Source organism: Pseudorca crassidens, chromosome 1 (genome assembly GCF_039906515.1).
Source record: "Pseudorca crassidens isolate mPseCra1 chromosome 1, mPseCra1.hap1, whole genome shotgun sequence".
Taxonomy (NCBI): Eukaryota; Metazoa; Chordata; class Mammalia; order Artiodactyla; family Delphinidae; genus Pseudorca; species Pseudorca crassidens.
In genome coordinates, this window is record NC_090296.1 from 197,864,420 (window position 1) to 197,881,029 (window position 16,610).

Below are 16,610 nucleotides of genomic sequence, written 5' to 3' on the forward strand. Positions count from 1 at the left end.
TCCTGCGTTTTGACTGGATCTTTTATTCACACATTATTTTTTAAAATATTATGCATTGATAATTTCAAAAATATTGGTTCACTATCCACAGGTTGACACAATATAAAAAAAATCACATTTGCTCATATCACCACTGATCTTGGAAGGGCCAGTGGGTTTTGGGAAGCTGGTGGACCTGCGCAGAGCGGGAGCTGGTTTCAGGATGCTTGCATTTCGGTTAACACGGTGCGTTGCAAAGCGAGGACCACCTCTAGTGGACACAGGTTTTATAAAATTCTGGTTTTTTTGCTCGAGTGTTTATGCTTTATCATTAGCAATGCCTCAAGAGTCAGTTATTATTAATTTTACTACTTCATTAAGGACATTCTAAAGTCAATGCCCTTCCGTCTTTTTTTTTTTTTTTTTTTTTTTAATGAGACTGCTTGGTAGTGAAGAATTAACTAGGACGAATAGTTTCCATTTGGTACTGTTATCTTGATTTTTGCTAAGGTACCCATGCTTTTGTCCACCAGTACTTTTCATCATTGGTGCAAATGTCCACACATTGCAAAAGGCAGATACCATCTTGATGGTTTTATGAAAATAGTTTGACTTCAGTGGCACCTCTGAAAGGATCTCAGAGACCACTGGTGTCTGTAGACCAAACTTCGAGAACTGATGGTATAAAAGGTTTCAACACCATTTTCTGTAAGCAGATTGATGCCACCTACCTGCACTGCTTCCTGTATTTTCTAACAATTATAATTTATGAAGATTTGCTGCTTCCATTGGCTAATACAACTCATGCATCTTTCAGGTAGAGTTTTTTTTGTTTTATGTCAGATTTGTTAAAAAAGCGTTTACCCTTTTTGTGTGTGTCATTGCTCTATTAGGTTTTGAAAGTGTAAGTTGAGAGTATTTGTAACTCATGTGGTAATCCACAGTTGGATTACTGGGCACAGTTACTGTCTCTTGAAATGATGGGATCTTACTATGATTATTAGTTTATTTATGATGACAGTTAATTAAAAGTTTTCATATTCTTGAATACTCTTCCAAATAGAGAGGGCGTGAGTTTGGAAAATTAGGTCCAGTACCTGATTTCTCATTCATCTGTGTTAACCTCGTGCGTGTGTGTGAAATATTGTGATTTATATAATAAATATATACTTAGTGTTCTGTGTAACCCTTTCTGCTTCTAAAACCCTTGGAATTTCCTAAGTGATAAGAGTGACAAAGGTGTCTTCCGTTTTTCCTACTTTCAGCCATGCCTTTATGTTAACGAGGTGACTTTTGGGAAGCCCTTATGGACGGGGCTGGTGGCGAGGGCAGCCAACCTTGATTGGAGGGTTGGAGCGTTCAGTCCCACCCCACAACCTTCAGGGAGGGGAGAGGATCTGGAGGTTGAGTTCAGGCGCCAGTGGGCCAGTGATTTAATCAACCATGCCTGTGTGACGAAGCCTCCGGTCTGGAGAGCTTCCAGGCTGCGGACACGTGGAGATCTGGGGGAGGGCGGCTCCCAGGGAAGGGGTGGGAACTCCACCTCGCCCTGTGCAACCCTTCTGTCTGGCTGTCCCTCATCATTTCCTTTTACAGTTAACCAGTAACCTAAAAAGTAAATGTTTTCCTGAGTTCTGTGAGCCCCCCGGGCAAATTCAGTGAACCTGAGGGAGCTGGGGGAAGTTCTGATTGTAGTCAGTCGATGAGAAGCACAGGTGACAACCTGGGTTTGCAGGTGACATCAGAAGGGGGCCAGTCTTGTGGGGCTGAGCCCTTACCTTGTGGTATCTGGCCCTATCTCCAGGTAGACAGTGTCAGAACTGAGTTTAATTGTAGGTCACCTGGCTGGTGTCACATTTCTGCCTGGGGTGTGGAAAACCACATCTGCTGTCAGAAATGAAGTATTGATAGAGGAGATACACAGGAGGAGTGTGTGTGTGTGTGTGTGTGTGTGTGTGTGTGTGAGTGTGTGAGTGCGCACACATTAATAAAAGTTTTTGCAGATGGTTGTTTCACTGGGTGCAATTAAGACTTTTTTTTTTAGGGAAAACTCAAAAAACTTTCTGCTACAGACACTTGCACTTCTGTGGTTGACCACTAGATGTCATGAGTGCCTCGGGAGTCCTAAGGGTTGCCCAGGGCGGGTAGAAACTGAACATTGTAGGTTCTAGACCCTCGCATAGTTCACTGTTTCCATGTGACGGATGCCAGAAGAACCTGATACAGTGTGATATATAGAAGCACGGTATGACTGGAATAATGAAATTTCAAAAATAAGCCCTTTTAAAGTGGGGTCGTAATGGTTCTGTTGGGGATCGTAAATGCTTCAGGTGCACTTGACACTGCACTTTCGTTCCTGGCGTTTGGGTTGCTCTCTTTTTTATGGAAAGATGGATTGAACTTCAATTTAAGAATATTCGGTAATCCCTCTCAGGACGTGCTGTAACAGCTGGTATTTTTGTGTTGCAGTAAATCGATTCCATACAACAGTCAGTAATAATCATGGCTGGATTCTGACAAATTCCAAAGCATTTTAAATAAGTTTAGCCAAAGAAAATAACATGATTACTACAGAAATTTAGCTCAGTTTGAAAGTTAAACCCAGCAACTCTGCTTCGTTCCACAGAATATTAACCATTTTCCTGGTTGGGATTTTATCAAACCATTTTTTTAAATTAATATACTTGTGTATGTTCTGAGAAGATAATTATCTTGTAGCATATATTTCTTAAATAATAGAACTTTGGAAAAAACTTAACCTTGAGTGTTTATTGTGAAATAAAAGATGAGAAATACTGTGATAAAATCTTTTGTATATGGCATACGTGGAAAGCTGCAGCGTCAACTCAGGAGGATATTTTGATGTGAAATGTAGGGTGGTTTTAGTATTAATAGGATGTTTGTTTTAAGCATAAATTGGCTTATATGTTGTATGTGGTTTATGAAATTGAAGCATTGTAAGTTCGTTAAGGCTTGAAGAAAGTTGTAGTTTGCATGGTATAGATTATATAGTATGTGTATCTCTGTAGTTAGGTAATCTGTACCGTACAAATTACGATTTATGGCATAAAGAGCTTAAATTACATACATACACACTCTAATAAATACCTATCTACATACCTACGTATATGCCTTATGCCCTAATGGTAGAAATACGTGTGCATATACTTTACAAGTTATAACCGTTTTTCCCTTTTTTCTCAGCAGCAGAACAAAAGTTTACTAATTGAATGCGTTTTTTAAATTATGTATGGTCTGTTTTTTATTTTCTTTGCGTTTGAGTCGAGGAGCACTTTATGTAGTTGAATCTTAATCCTGATGGTTAGGATAACTTATGAAAGCAAAGCAGAGTTGCCTTTTAGAATTATTAGGGAAAACAGCGTCAGAGACGGGCACTAATGAAGCCTTGCTTTACCTTTTTCTGTCTTATTTTTAGCTTAGTGATTTATATTTAAAATAACTGCCTTCATATTTTTAATTAACACAGGGGATCTCTATGAATTTGTATGTGCATTTTAACTATGTCAACCTTTGTAATGTAAAACAAAACTCAAGACATTGCACCGGGTTGCCTGGTCCAAGATAGTCTATTTGATGGTGAATATTTTTATGCTAACGTTTACTTTGATAATTAAAAAGCTAATTTAGAAGGCTTTAATAGAATCTCATAGTTTGAATTTTTTCATGAGGAATTTGGCAAGCTCATTTTCTTTATTCTGTAATATGAATCAGCAATTTAAAGGCTTTAGGGATTGAAGTGAGCCAGTTTTTCAAATGTTTACAGTATCTGTTTTTCTTGTTAATATATGTTAAAATATGCTTTTAAATCACCGAACTTGCTTTATAGAGAACTGGGAAAAATGCATTAAAAAGTGAATTTAAACATGTTGTGTGGTTCTTCTGATTTCTGCAAAATGTAAATGTGGTGTATTTTCTGTTATTCGGCAGCCGTGGTCCAAATTTAAACCACATGGCGTCCTCCTAGGTGTAGGCCAATGTAAATTTTAATCTTGCTACTTTTATGTTTTCATTTTATAATCTCATTACCTGAATTAAAAAAAACCAGTCGTAATAGTTAGCATTCATTGTTTGAAGGGTGTTCATTGGATTATCCAGCAGTTCTAAATTGTTGTTCTCTTCATTTGCATATAAGGAAATTAAGGCTTAATAAGATTAAATAACTTTTCCAAGATCACAGAGCTAGCAGGATTAGAGGTTAAGCAAACACTAGAGCCCTTGCTTTTAGTTACTGTACAATAGTGCCTTTACTGCTTATTTTGGGATAAAAGTTACTTAAAATAGTTATTTAAAAAATTGATATTTTCCAAGCTACATCAAAGCTGAGTTTTTACTAAAACAATTTATTTTCATATATTAGTTTGGATTGTTAGGTTTAGTGTAGATTATCAGCCGTCCTGTAAATCTATAATAATATCTTGCTTCAATTCTAGTATTCTTTCAAGGTTGTTTGTAATCTCGTTAGAGAACTTTGCAGTTGTCGTATTAGGATGAGTTACTTAAAAAAATTACAATTAGTTATAAGTTGTTGACAATTTAGAGAATCTCTGCTCTACGTTTAGGAATACAGTTTTGAATTCTAACAGAAGGGAGGAATTTTAGAATGACGTTGGCTTACAAAAGCTTCCTTAAGTTCTCCATCTATGCAGTCAGTGGTTCTCAAACCAACTGTAAAAATCTTTAAGGAAACCTTGACACATTCACAAAGAACTTTCATGTTTTTAATTAGAAATCCCACGTCGAAATAAAAAACTCTCCCATTTCATATTTGTCTGTGGTCTGTAGAAGAAATTGTGAAGATTGTGATCTCCCTAAATAATGTGTTGGAATCAGCATTTTGAATTAGTTACAGAAAGTTGCTATTTAGTAATCTTGCCTCTTCTATTTTTAATGTGTTCCTTTTCTTTGTAGAAACGGACTGCAGGAGACATAGATCTGGGTAGACAGCGTGGCTGCAGGCCTCAGGGTTGGCATCCCTGCCGCCTTTGAACGGAGCGTGTTGGCAGTTCAGGGCCCAGCTCAGCCTGCATCCTGCATCCCGCATCCCACATCCTGCATCCCGCATCCTGCATCATGCCCGCGCTGTCCGCAGGCTCGGGGAGCGACACAGGTATGGAGCCCGTGAGGGGCACTTTTCCTCCCATCCTTACAAATCATCCAGTTCACAGTGAAAACCAGCATTGCTTTAAGCGACTGCAGACAGGCTTGTCTTTCGGAAACCAGAGTGAGGGCCATCATGGCCTCAGGATAAACGTTACTGGAGGGCGAGGGCGGGACCGCTTTCTTGGGTACTGAGGGCTCCTGCTAACGCTCTTGTGCTGTTTTGCATTTTGGAACAATGCCGTACATTTACATTTCTTTTTTTAAAAATTAAGTATTTTAAAGATACAGAAAAGTGTGGAAAGTATCATGGTACTCATATTACCTGTCACTCTACTTTAATCATAGCGATGAAGTTTTTTGGCCGTAGTTGCTCAGACCTCTCATTTTTTCCCCCCATTTTTCTATTTTCTTCTTTCTGTCCAGAGGTGAAAACTGTTCTGAAGTTGATATATGTCATTAAAGAACTCAATTAAAACAAGCACATTGTTATCAGTTGTAAGACTTAGTGATACTTAAAGCTTTACAAGAAAGGGAAAAAACTCATGCATGTATGTATGTGGGAAATCCCCTCTTTCTGACCTGATTTAGAAGGCGGGATGGGGGTGGTCAGTGCCCCTTTGAAGCCCTTTCCTGGGGTTCCCCGGAATCAGCACTTTAGAAAAATGTAGATTCTTGGACCCTCCTCAGCATTATTAAAACAGAATGCGAGTGGGGTTGGGGGGCTGTAGCTTGCATTTTGAAGACCACTCAGAAGAGGGGGTGGCACAGAGCGTGGCTAAAGGGATGGGCTCTGTTGCACTGACCACACTGAGGTGGTCGCATTAGCACCCTTCTGTAACCAGCTGAGATATGTCTTGTCCTGGACAGCCACTGGCACCCTAGTTTTTAAAGAGCTGAATCACAGATGTGATTTTGTGTTGTGTTAGGTGACCCTGGCCTTGTCACGTGCACGATTTGCCCGTACCGTTCTTTGCTGTTTCAAGCAGAGCCGTACTTACTCTTTGGCAAGTTTTTTCTTGTCTTTATCCATCAAGAATGATGTTTTTCTACTGTGATTTACACTGAGGATTAGTTTTTCTTAGGAAGTGATTTTGATTTTTAAATTACATAAAAATCTTTTTTTCTCAAGACATGAACTTGGGAGCAGCTCCCTTGGACAAAATTGTTTTTTCTTTTCAGTTTTTATATAGTCCCACATTGTGTTCCACTATATAAAATGAATGATTTAAGTTTCTGTCGTGGTTTGGGAAATTATAGATAAAATTTATTTGAACCATAAATTTACTACAGTTTATGTAGTAAATAAGTTTTCTGCCTTGCCGTTCACCAAAAAATGTCTTAGTTTAATTGAATGCAAAATATTGTCGATTACACCTAACATGGGGAATGATTAAAGTGGCAGTTTAGGCGTCAGTCGTGAAAAATACCATAGGCTGTTTAGAATGGAAAAAGGACTGTAGGGCTTCCCTGGTGGCGCAGTGGTTGAGAGTCTGCCTGCCGATGCAGGGGACACGGGTTCGTGCCCCGGTCCGGGAAGATCCCACATACCGCGGAGTGGCTGGGCCCGTGAGCCGTGGCCGCTGAGCCTGCGCGTCCGGAGCCTGTGCTCCGCAACGGGAGAGGCCACAGCAGTGAGAGGCTCGCATACCGGAAAAAAAAAAAAAAGGACTCTAGCACGCCTAGCTGGCCCGCTTGGTGCAAATCTAAAATACTGGTGCGACTCACTCCCGGCTTTGCGATAGTTTTTGACCAGTGTGTCCCAATAAGGTTTGAGTTGGGCAGAGGAGATTGTTTTAAGAGTCACAGCATTTAGGGGGACCCCAGGGTGTGGGCACCCATCAGATGCCACGTTCCCTTGTCCTTCCTTGTAGACCAGACGCCATCGATCAGTCAAGGGTCATTGTTACTGTCAGCAGCGTTGCTTAGCGATGGTCTCCAGGGGAACAGCGTTAGCATAGCTGAAGGGCGGTTCTCACGCAGTGGGAGCGGGTGCAACTCACAGTGGCCCCAGTGCACGCGTGGTGCTCACGTGGGGAAGTGCTTGCTGTGTAAACTTCCACCACTTCCTCTTCCTCTGAGAGCAGTTAGTTACACAAGTAATACATAAAACTACACAGATAAAAAAAGGAAAGAAACCCTTCCTACCCGCTCTTCCCCTTCCCCCAGTCTCCTTTTCTTTCTGTTTGATGAGTATCCTGCAAGAATTTTCTGTACATTAAACACTTATGTGCCTTTGTAAGTAAATGTGTGTGTACATAAGTATATTGTTTTGTCCTTTTTCTTATTTTTTAATCACAGATTCTGTCATACTCTATGGATCGTTCTGTGACTTTCTTTCAACACGAAGTAATGTCTCGAAGAGGTGTTTCTATGATGTGTGTGTGTGCATACATCTGTATATATAAACATAGATACTCCAGATTCTCTTCAACTAATGCATAGTTTTCCATCGTATCACAGTACATTGTGTAGTGAACCAGACTACCCTTAATGAAAGCCCTGGTTTTGTTCCTTTTGTAATATTTTAGGAGAAAAGATGTACACATTTAATGGATGTTGTCAAATTGTCCTCCAGAGGTGTTAAACCACTTAACAATCCACGGACAGTACCTTAAGAATCGTTTCCCCCATGTTCTTGGCAATATTCGATATTATGTCCTTATAATTTTTACCAATCTGATGGGGAAATACGGTAAATGTGCATTGCTACCAACACTGAGCACATTTCCCTTTGTTTAATGGCCATTATTCCTCTGTGATTTGTTCTTATCCTTTTCCCATTCTATTGGTTTATCATTTTCTTATTTATTTGCAGTATTTATTTGTATTTTTTGTTGTTGGTGTTTTTTTTTTTTTGCGGTACAAGGACCTCTCACTGCTGTGGCCTCTCCCGTTGTGGAGCACAGGCTCCGGACGCGCAGGCTCAGCGGCCATGGCTCACGGGCCCAGCCGCTCCGCGGCATGTGGGATCTTCCCGGACCGGGGCACGGACCCGTGTCCCCTGCATCGGCAGGCGGACTCTCAACCACTGCGCCACCAGGGAAGCCCTATTTATTTGTATTTTGTGTATTAACCCTTTGGGTCATTTTAGGTTGAACACCATTTCTTCTGGTCATTTGTCCTTTTTTTCTTCCTTAAATAGTATCATTTTTAAAATAGAAGTTGAAAACTTTTATATGGACAAATCAGTATCTTCTGTGTGGTGAATGCTTTTTTCCTTGTGCTTAGGCAGGATTGAGAAGATAGTCTCTAAGATCTTCTTTTAATAATTAAAAAAATTTTGGGACTTCCCTGGCGGTCCAGTGGTTGAGACTCCGTGCTCCCAATGTAGAGGGCGCAGGTTCAATCCCTGGTCGGGGAACTAAGATCCCGCATGCCACATGGCGTGGCCTAAAAATAATAATGATTTTAAAAATTTGATTTTACACATTTGGAATTTCAGTCCAACTAGTTTGCATGTGGAATGAGACAGTAATCAAATCTTAACATATTTCCCACGTGAAGAGCCAGTAGTCCCCAAATCACTCACTCAATAGCCCAGCCTTTTTACATAAATGTGTATTAGCCCCTCTCGTGTATACATATGTTCTGGGTTTTCTTTCTTAGCTGTTATGATCTGGTGATCTTATTTAAAAAAATTTGTTTTTAAATTTTATTTTTAGAGTAATTTTAGATTTAGAGAACGATTATGAAGATAAGACAGAGAGTTCCAATATCCTTTATGCTTGTTGCCCTGATTATTAACATCTTACCTTAGTTTGGTAAGTTCATTTCAATTAGAAAATCAATACTGATACATTATTATTAGCTAAAGTCTATATTCAGATTTTCTTAGTTTCCGTTAATATCCTTTTTTGGGTCCAGGGTCTCACATTATATTTAGTTGACCTCGTCTCATTAGGCTCCTCTTGGCTGTGCAGTTTCCTTAGACTTTCCTCGTGTTTGACGACCTTGACCGTTTGCGAGAGTAGTACTGGTCAGATATGTAGTGGAATTCCCTCTGTTGGAATTTGTCTGATGTAAAGTGCCACTGTCGTCATATTGTATATTAAGGGGACATGCTGTCCACGTGGTTTATGACTGTTGATGCTGACTAAGTGACTGATGTGATGTTCGCCCCACCTCCCCACTGGACAGTGACTCTGTCTGCCCACCCTGTCCCGCTGTGCTCTGGGGAAGGACGTCTGCGTGCCTCTCACATTCGAAGGGCGTGTGTCCTGCTCTCCTTCAGGGTGACGGATCCCTGTAACTTATTTGGAATACTTTCTCTCTTCTCTCCCATTAATTTATTCAATCCTTTTTCATATCCGTGTGGACTCTTGGATGTTTATTGACACTTCGGGACATAATTCACTTCTACTTCACTTACTTTATTGTTCAAATTGTCCCAGCTTTGGGGCCACTGGGAGCTTTTTCACTTGGTTTCTTTGACGTATCCCTATCCACAGGGGCGTGTTTTAAACGCTTCCTTACTTTGGGCATGACGGGACGCTCCAGGTTAATCTTGCAGTGCCCCGTCTAGAATCAGCCATTTCTCAAAGGACCACCAGCTCCTTTTATTAGGGAATGGGATTAGAAACCAAGATCTGGATGGTAGGTTTGCACAGTGGTTTTTCTTTTAGGCCCTCTCATCTGGCAGAGCAAAGGAATACATGTGTGTGTACTGACCCGTGTATATATGCACATATATGAACATTTCTGTGTGCAATCGTCTGTAAGTATATTAAGCTGCATATGAGTTCTTACTGGTGTCTCCAGCTCTAAACCATAGGAAATGGATCATTTTAGCCTCCTTCCCTTGTCTGTAAACTCCCGCTGGCTACCGCCACCCACCACGCGCCATCTAGCTACTGAATCGTTCAGCCCAGTGTGCGTGTGTAGTAGTGTCCAAACTGTTACCTGTCCCTCCTTGGGACACAGCTTTTATCAGCTAGAGAGTTGATCTTGTTTTCGTTCCTGTGATAGTACCGTTCTGTTTTTAATCTTATGGACTCGTTCTTTCCCTGCATAGTACCTGTGTTAGTTTTACAAATTCATTAGGTCTGAATTTCACAAATATCATATAATGTGGAATATAATATATATACAGAAACGCATGTAAAACTTTCATAGTACAGTTTTAAGAGTGATTATAATGCCAACGTCCATGTGGTCACCACCTGAGGAAAGAAACTGAACCCCTGAGAGCATCCCGTGCGCTTCCTCCACTCGCTGCCTCCCCAGCCACCATGGCGACGGACAGCAAAGAAGATCCTGCCTCACAGTGTACACAGAACGTATGTTTTAAGCACCCCTAGGCACTTTGGTTTAATTTCGCCCGTTGTTGAGCTTTATAAATGGAATTTTACCACATGAACTTTTTTTAGGTTAGTGGTGACTGTTTAGAATGAGGGAAAAAATAACAAATTACGAATTTTTAAAAGTGGATACATAAAATAAATATTACGGAATCCAGGGGAAAAGCATAATATTTTAGTGAACTGCCCGACATACCTCTATACTTGGTTTTCTTCTTTATTTTTTGGCCGTCTACTTTTTGATTGCCTCTTCCTATGACGGTGAGTTTTGCAGTATTTACTTCAAGAGAAGAGAAAGGCGGTCCAGCCTGCAAAGGAGAAGTGCAGTGTAGACAGTACTCCTGACACTCAGTAGCTCTCACTCCAGGTGTGTGGGTTTCCCTGACACCGAGCGGTTCTCTGCGACACCAGCTGGGTGTCCCAGAGCTCGGTTCTGACACACGCTGGTGGTCGCGCAGACCTCACAGGCTCAGTCCCCGTAAGACGCCCCAACTTCAGATACCAGTTACAAGTAATAGGCCCCCAGGTTGCCCACAGCTTCTGTCTAGCATGGCTGCAAAGTGGGGTCCCACAGCCGCCTCCTTGCATTCTGTCCTTTGCTAGAACAGCTCACAGAACTAAGGGAAAGATGTAACTCATCCTTGTCAGGTTACTGTGTAATAAAAGACAGGATAAAGGATACAGATGAGGAGATGCGTAGGGTGGGGTCTGGAAGGGTCCAGAGATCAGGAGACTCTGTCCCTGTGGGAGTTGGGGACCGTCACCCACTGTGTGTAGAAGTGTTCACCAACACAGAAGCTCGCTGAACGCCGCAGTACTGGGATTTCTATGGTGGCTTCATCCCATGGGCGTGGGCCATTTATTCACTCCACATTCAGCCCCTTTCCTCCTCCAGGACGTGGGAAAGGCCCTGTCACTCCATATCTGTATCTGTTGTTCACGGTGGTCCATATGTAGTGGTAGCTCGTGGTAGCTTTAGCGTGCACTTCTGGGTTGTTCATGAGGCTGAGCACATGTTCACATTGGCCGTTTCGATGTTCTCTTCGTGAGGTACCGACTCACATCTTCTGCTTATTTTTCAATTGCCTGGTCTTCTGTGTAGGGCATTTTTCTGTGTCCTGGATTCCGTCCGTCGTCAGCTTTGCTAGCTGACAGCCGTCTTCTCTTGTTCTGTGGCCTGTCTTCTCATTCTCCTTGCCTCCTGCCCTGGTCCACGTGCAGGAGTCACACATTTCAGTGCAGCTCATCACCACGTCCTTTATGGTGAGTGATTTCTGTATTTTATTCATGAACTATTCCTCAGCCTATGGTCAGGAACTTATTCATTTTTCCTTTTACATTTTGATTTTAATACTCTAGGATAGATTTTTGTGTAAGGTGTGAAGTAGGCTACAGATTAACTCTTCCCACGTGGATGTCCAGCTGTCCCGCCGTGACGCTGTAAAGACTGTCCTTTCTCCCCTGCGGGCAGAGCTGCCATGTGGGACCTTGATTACAGTGTTGACTGTCATTGTGACTCAGCGTCCTTGTTTTCAGTTCTGGATCTCAAAAGGAGTTACTTCAGCATTTCTTCGTTGTCATGCTCGCTCTAGGTTTTTTTCATGTATGCCCTTTATTAGATTAAGGAAGTTTCCTTTTATTCTTAGTTTGCAGAAAACTTTTTAAAAATCACTAGCCATTGAATTTTGTCAAGTGCGTTTTATTTGTTCACTGTAATCATATGATTTGTTTCCTGTACATCTCAATATAGCAAATATCACTGATTTTTGAATGTTACGCTAACTGGCATTTTAGGGATAAGCCCAATTTGCTGCTGATTTCTTATCCCTTTCATATAGCCTGCTGGATTTGGCTTGCTCCCATTTTATCTACAGTTTTAATATCTGTGTCTATGAGTGATTGTAGCCTGTAATTTTCCTTTCTCATTCTCTCGGCAGGTTTTCACAGTCACGTAGTGTGTTGGAAAGTCTTTACTCCTGTTCTCTTCTGTTCCTGTGTGTTCATTAGAACACTTCCGTTTATCATTTTAGATTTCCCCTTAATTATTCTGAAGTCATACACTCTCTTTCTCTATTTTTAGTGGCTACCGTAGAAATTACAACATGCGTCCTTTATTATAAAATCCCCCGTTAATCTGTGCCTTTATCGTCATCCTGGACAATCTAAAGACCTTACACTCTTACCCTGTATGCTTCCCTCCCCGTTTATATGCTATTGTGTCATGTATTTTGATTCTCTATTAAAGAACAAAACCCAAACCTTGAAGATGTCAGCTTCATAGCATCTTACAACTTGGCATTTTAATCCAAGATGACTTTTCATCTGGTTAATATAAAACTCTTTAGAATTTCCACTATTGAAGGTCTGCTGATGTCCAACTGTCTCTGTTGTCGTGTCGGACGTGCTTTCATTTGCCTTCATTTTGAAAGGTATTCTTACTAAGCATAGAATTCTAGGTTGGCATTATTATTTTTTCAGTGTACTAAGAACGAGAAGATGAAGAAACGATATCTTTAAAGTTGCTATTTAGGACTTCCCTGGTGGCGCAGTGGTTGAGAGTCCACCTACCGATGCAGGGGACACGGGTTCATGCCCCGATCCGAGAAGATCCCACATGCCGTGGAGCGGCTGAGCCTGTGAGCCACCACTGAGCCTACGCGTCCGGAGCCTGTGCTCCGCAACGGGAGAGGCCACAACAGTGAGAGGCCCGCATACCTCAAAAAAAAAAAAAAAAAAAAAATTGCTATTTAGAAATCAGCTGTCAGACTCTCTGTTTTAAAGTAATCTATCTTTTTTCTCTAAGATTTTTTTTTTCTATTCTTGCTGTGTGTCTAGGTAGAATTTCTTTTTTTTCTATTCTTTTAGAATTCTTTTGGCTTTTTGGATGTATGTGTTCATGTATTTCATGAATTCTGGAAAATTTTCGGTTGTTATCACTCAGATATTACCTGTACTCCATTCTTTCTCTCATTTCTCTTTCTGTGTGTCGGTTAAATATGTGTAAGGCTTTTTCTGTGTCCCTTATTTCTCATGTCACTCTTCTGGATTTACCTCTCTTGGCACTCTCATTCTTTTCTCTGAGTAACTCTCACCTGTCTTCCATTTTTAATCCTTCTTTCTGGAGCTGTATATGATCCCCTTTACATCCCTGCATTAAGTTTTTAATTAATTAAAAAGTTTTTAAAAAATAAGTTGTTTAGTTCTTGAAAAGGTTGTTTGCACCATAGATCAGTTTTGTTAGGAAATCTGGCTAACCTTATTTCCAACATGAAAATCATGATGTTTTTACCTTTAAAGTGATAGATTCACGTTCTTGGAGATACTGAGTGTATCACTGAGATACACCACGAAAGGAAGCCATTTGAAATAACAAAAAACTTCATTAGCATTGTCTGTCATGAAGTGTTTTGTTCTCATCTTTCACTTCAAAGGCTAATATGATCATTTCCCCCCCCTTGATTGTTTGTACATTTCATTGTTGACCTTGCTGCCCTTTTCTTCTGATAGTTCCCCAAAAGAAGTATATACCCGGTAGCTTTGAGCTGACCACGTTCATATTGTCAGAGTTCCTTGCCTCAGCAAGTTGAGCTCATTAGGCATGTGGTTGATGGGTAGCTGTTAAGTGTGAACAAAAAGCAGTGTGTGAACCCACATTTGGGTACAAGTTTTCTTCTTTTTGATAGTAGTGTACTTCTTAGAGCATAGAGCTTGTGCTCCCTTTAAACTGAATCAGTACACTTATTTCCATCCTCGTCTCTGCTCACAAACTGTTGATGAACTAAGTGAAGAAGTTTCTCTCCAGGTAGTACGGGTTTTTCAGTGTTTAACAGAAAAATCACTACGTGGCGTTTCTCCCAGTGGCTCACAGGTGGAGACTGTGTCTCAGCTTCTGTCCTGCTGGTGGTTTCCTCCAAAGGGTACAGTCAGCATGTGCCAACACGCCTCCATGATGGCAATGGCTCTCCCACAGTGCGCACCTCTGCTGCTACACAGAGTCCCACAGAGTCATCTCATGGAGGAATTTCGCCAGTAATTTTCATTCATTGCATAATATTTGTCTTTCATTCTGAGGCTCATTTTATAATCTTTATGGCAATAGTGTGACCTCTGTTTTAGCTGTAAGGAATGCAGTATTTAGTGATGTCTATATAGTTTTGGGGTTTTTTTTCACTTTTAAGTTTTTTTAAATTGAGGTAAAATGTATATAATATAAAATTTGCCATATTAACCATTTTAAATGTACAGTTTAGTGGCATTAATTACATTCAAAATGTTGTGCAGACATCACCACTGTCTATTTTCAAAACATTTTCATCACCCCAAACAGAAACTCTGTATCCGTTTAGCAGTAACTCCACTTGCCCCCGACTGCCAGCTTTTGACAGTCACCGTTCTACTTTCTGTCTCTCGATTTTGCCTATTTCAGGTATTTCCTGTAAGTGGAGTCATGTAATATTTGTCCTTTTGTGACTGACTTACGCTACTTACCATAATGTTTACAAGGCACATCCATTTTCCGATCCATGTATCAGAACTACATTCCCTTTTATGGTTGAAGGATATTCTTTTGTATGTACACACTGAATTTTGTTTATCCGTTTTTCTGCTGGTGGACACTTGAGTTGTTTCTACCTTTTGACCGTTGTGAATAATGCTGCAATGTCAGTTGTTGTTCAAGTATCTGTTGGAACCCCTGATTTCAGTTCTTTTAGGTGTGTGCCTAGGAACACAGTTTCCTGCTCGGATTCTGTGTTCAGCTCTCTGAGGAACCACCAGACTGTTTTCTAGTCTGCACCATTTTATATTTTCACCAGCAGTGTATGAGAGTTTATATCCTCACCCATACTTGTTATTTTATGTAGTTTTAAAATTATAGTCATCCTAGTAGGGGCGAGGTGGTAGCTCATGGTGGTTTCTGTGTGCATTTTCCTAATGACTGATGATGTCGAGCATCTTTTCAGGGCTTGTTGGCCATGACCAGTTGACCCTTGAGTGACACAGGTCAGTTTTTTCTTACATTGCTTATGCTTTTGTATATTATATCCCCATGTCTCTTTATAACTGGAAATTTGTACCTTTTTACTCCCTTCACTCATTTTGCCCGCCCTCCACCCCCACCTCTGGCAATCACCAGTCTGTTCTCTGTACCTGTGAGCTGCTTCTTGTTGTTGCTGTGTTTAGATTCCACATATAAGTGAGATCATAAGGTATTTGTCTTTCTCTGTCTGACATTTCACTTAGCATAATACCCTCAAGGTCCATCCGTATTGTCACAAATGGCAAGATTTCATTCTTTTTTTAATGGCTGAATAATATGCCATTGTGTGTGTGCGTGTGTGTGTGTGTGTCAGAGACATTTTATCTATTCATCTGTCGATGGACGTTTAGGTTGTTTCCATATCTTGGCTATTGTAAATAATACTGTAATGAACGTTGGGGTGCATATATCTTTTTGAGTTAGTGGTTTTTGTTTGCCTTGGGTAAATACCCAGAAGTGGAAATGCTGGATCATATGGTAATTCTATTTTTAATTTTTTGGAAGAACCTCCTTACTGTTCTCCATAGCGGCTGCACCAATTTACAATCCTACCAACAGTGCATGAGGGTTCCCGTTTCTCCACATCCTTACCAGAACTTGTTATTTCTTATCTTTTTGATAGTAGCCATTCTAACAGGTGTGAGGTGGTATCTCATTGTGGCTTTGATTTGCAGTTCTCTAATAATTAGCAGTGTTGAACATCTTTTCACGTGCCTGTTGGCCCTCTGTATGTCTTCTTTGGAAAAATGTCTATTCAGATAATCTGCCTTCTTTTTAACCCCTTATGATATATATAATTTGCAAATATTTTTATTTTATCGGTTGCCTTTTGATTTTGTTGATGGTTTCCTTTGCTGTGCAAAAGCTTTTTAGTTTTATGTAGTCCTGCTTGTTTATTTTTGCTTTTGTTGCCTTTGACTCTGGTGTCAAATCCAAATAATCATTGCCAAGACCAGTGTCAAAGGAGCTTCCTGCCTATGCTTTCTTCTAGGAGTTTTATGGTTTCAGGTCTTACATTCACATCTTTAATCCATTTTGAGTTAATTTTTTGTGTAAGGTAGTGGTCTAGTTTCTTTTTTTTTGGCCTGTGGCTGTCCAGTTTTTCCAGCACCAGTTATTGAAGAGACTCTCCTTTCCCCATTGTATATTCTTAGCTCCTTTATCATAAATTGAAT

The 16,610-nt window shown here is 40.6% G+C and overlaps 1 protein-coding gene across 5 annotated transcripts in view; it reads left to right on the plus strand.

The window, feature by feature from the left end:
- The window catches only part of MPP7 (MAGUK p55 scaffold protein 7), a 249,485-nt gene that overhangs the window by 45,595 nt on the left and 187,280 nt on the right, over positions 1–16,610 (plus strand). For all 5 annotated transcript variants that reach the window (XM_067705699.1, XM_067705690.1, XM_067705717.1 and 2 more), the window contains one exon: positions 4,909–5,107. In XM_067705699.1, the coding sequence (XP_067561800.1) occupies positions 5,071–5,107 (37 nt within the window). In that variant the 5' untranslated portion in view covers positions 4,909–5,070. The remainder of the gene's footprint in view (positions 1–4,908; positions 5,108–16,610) is intronic.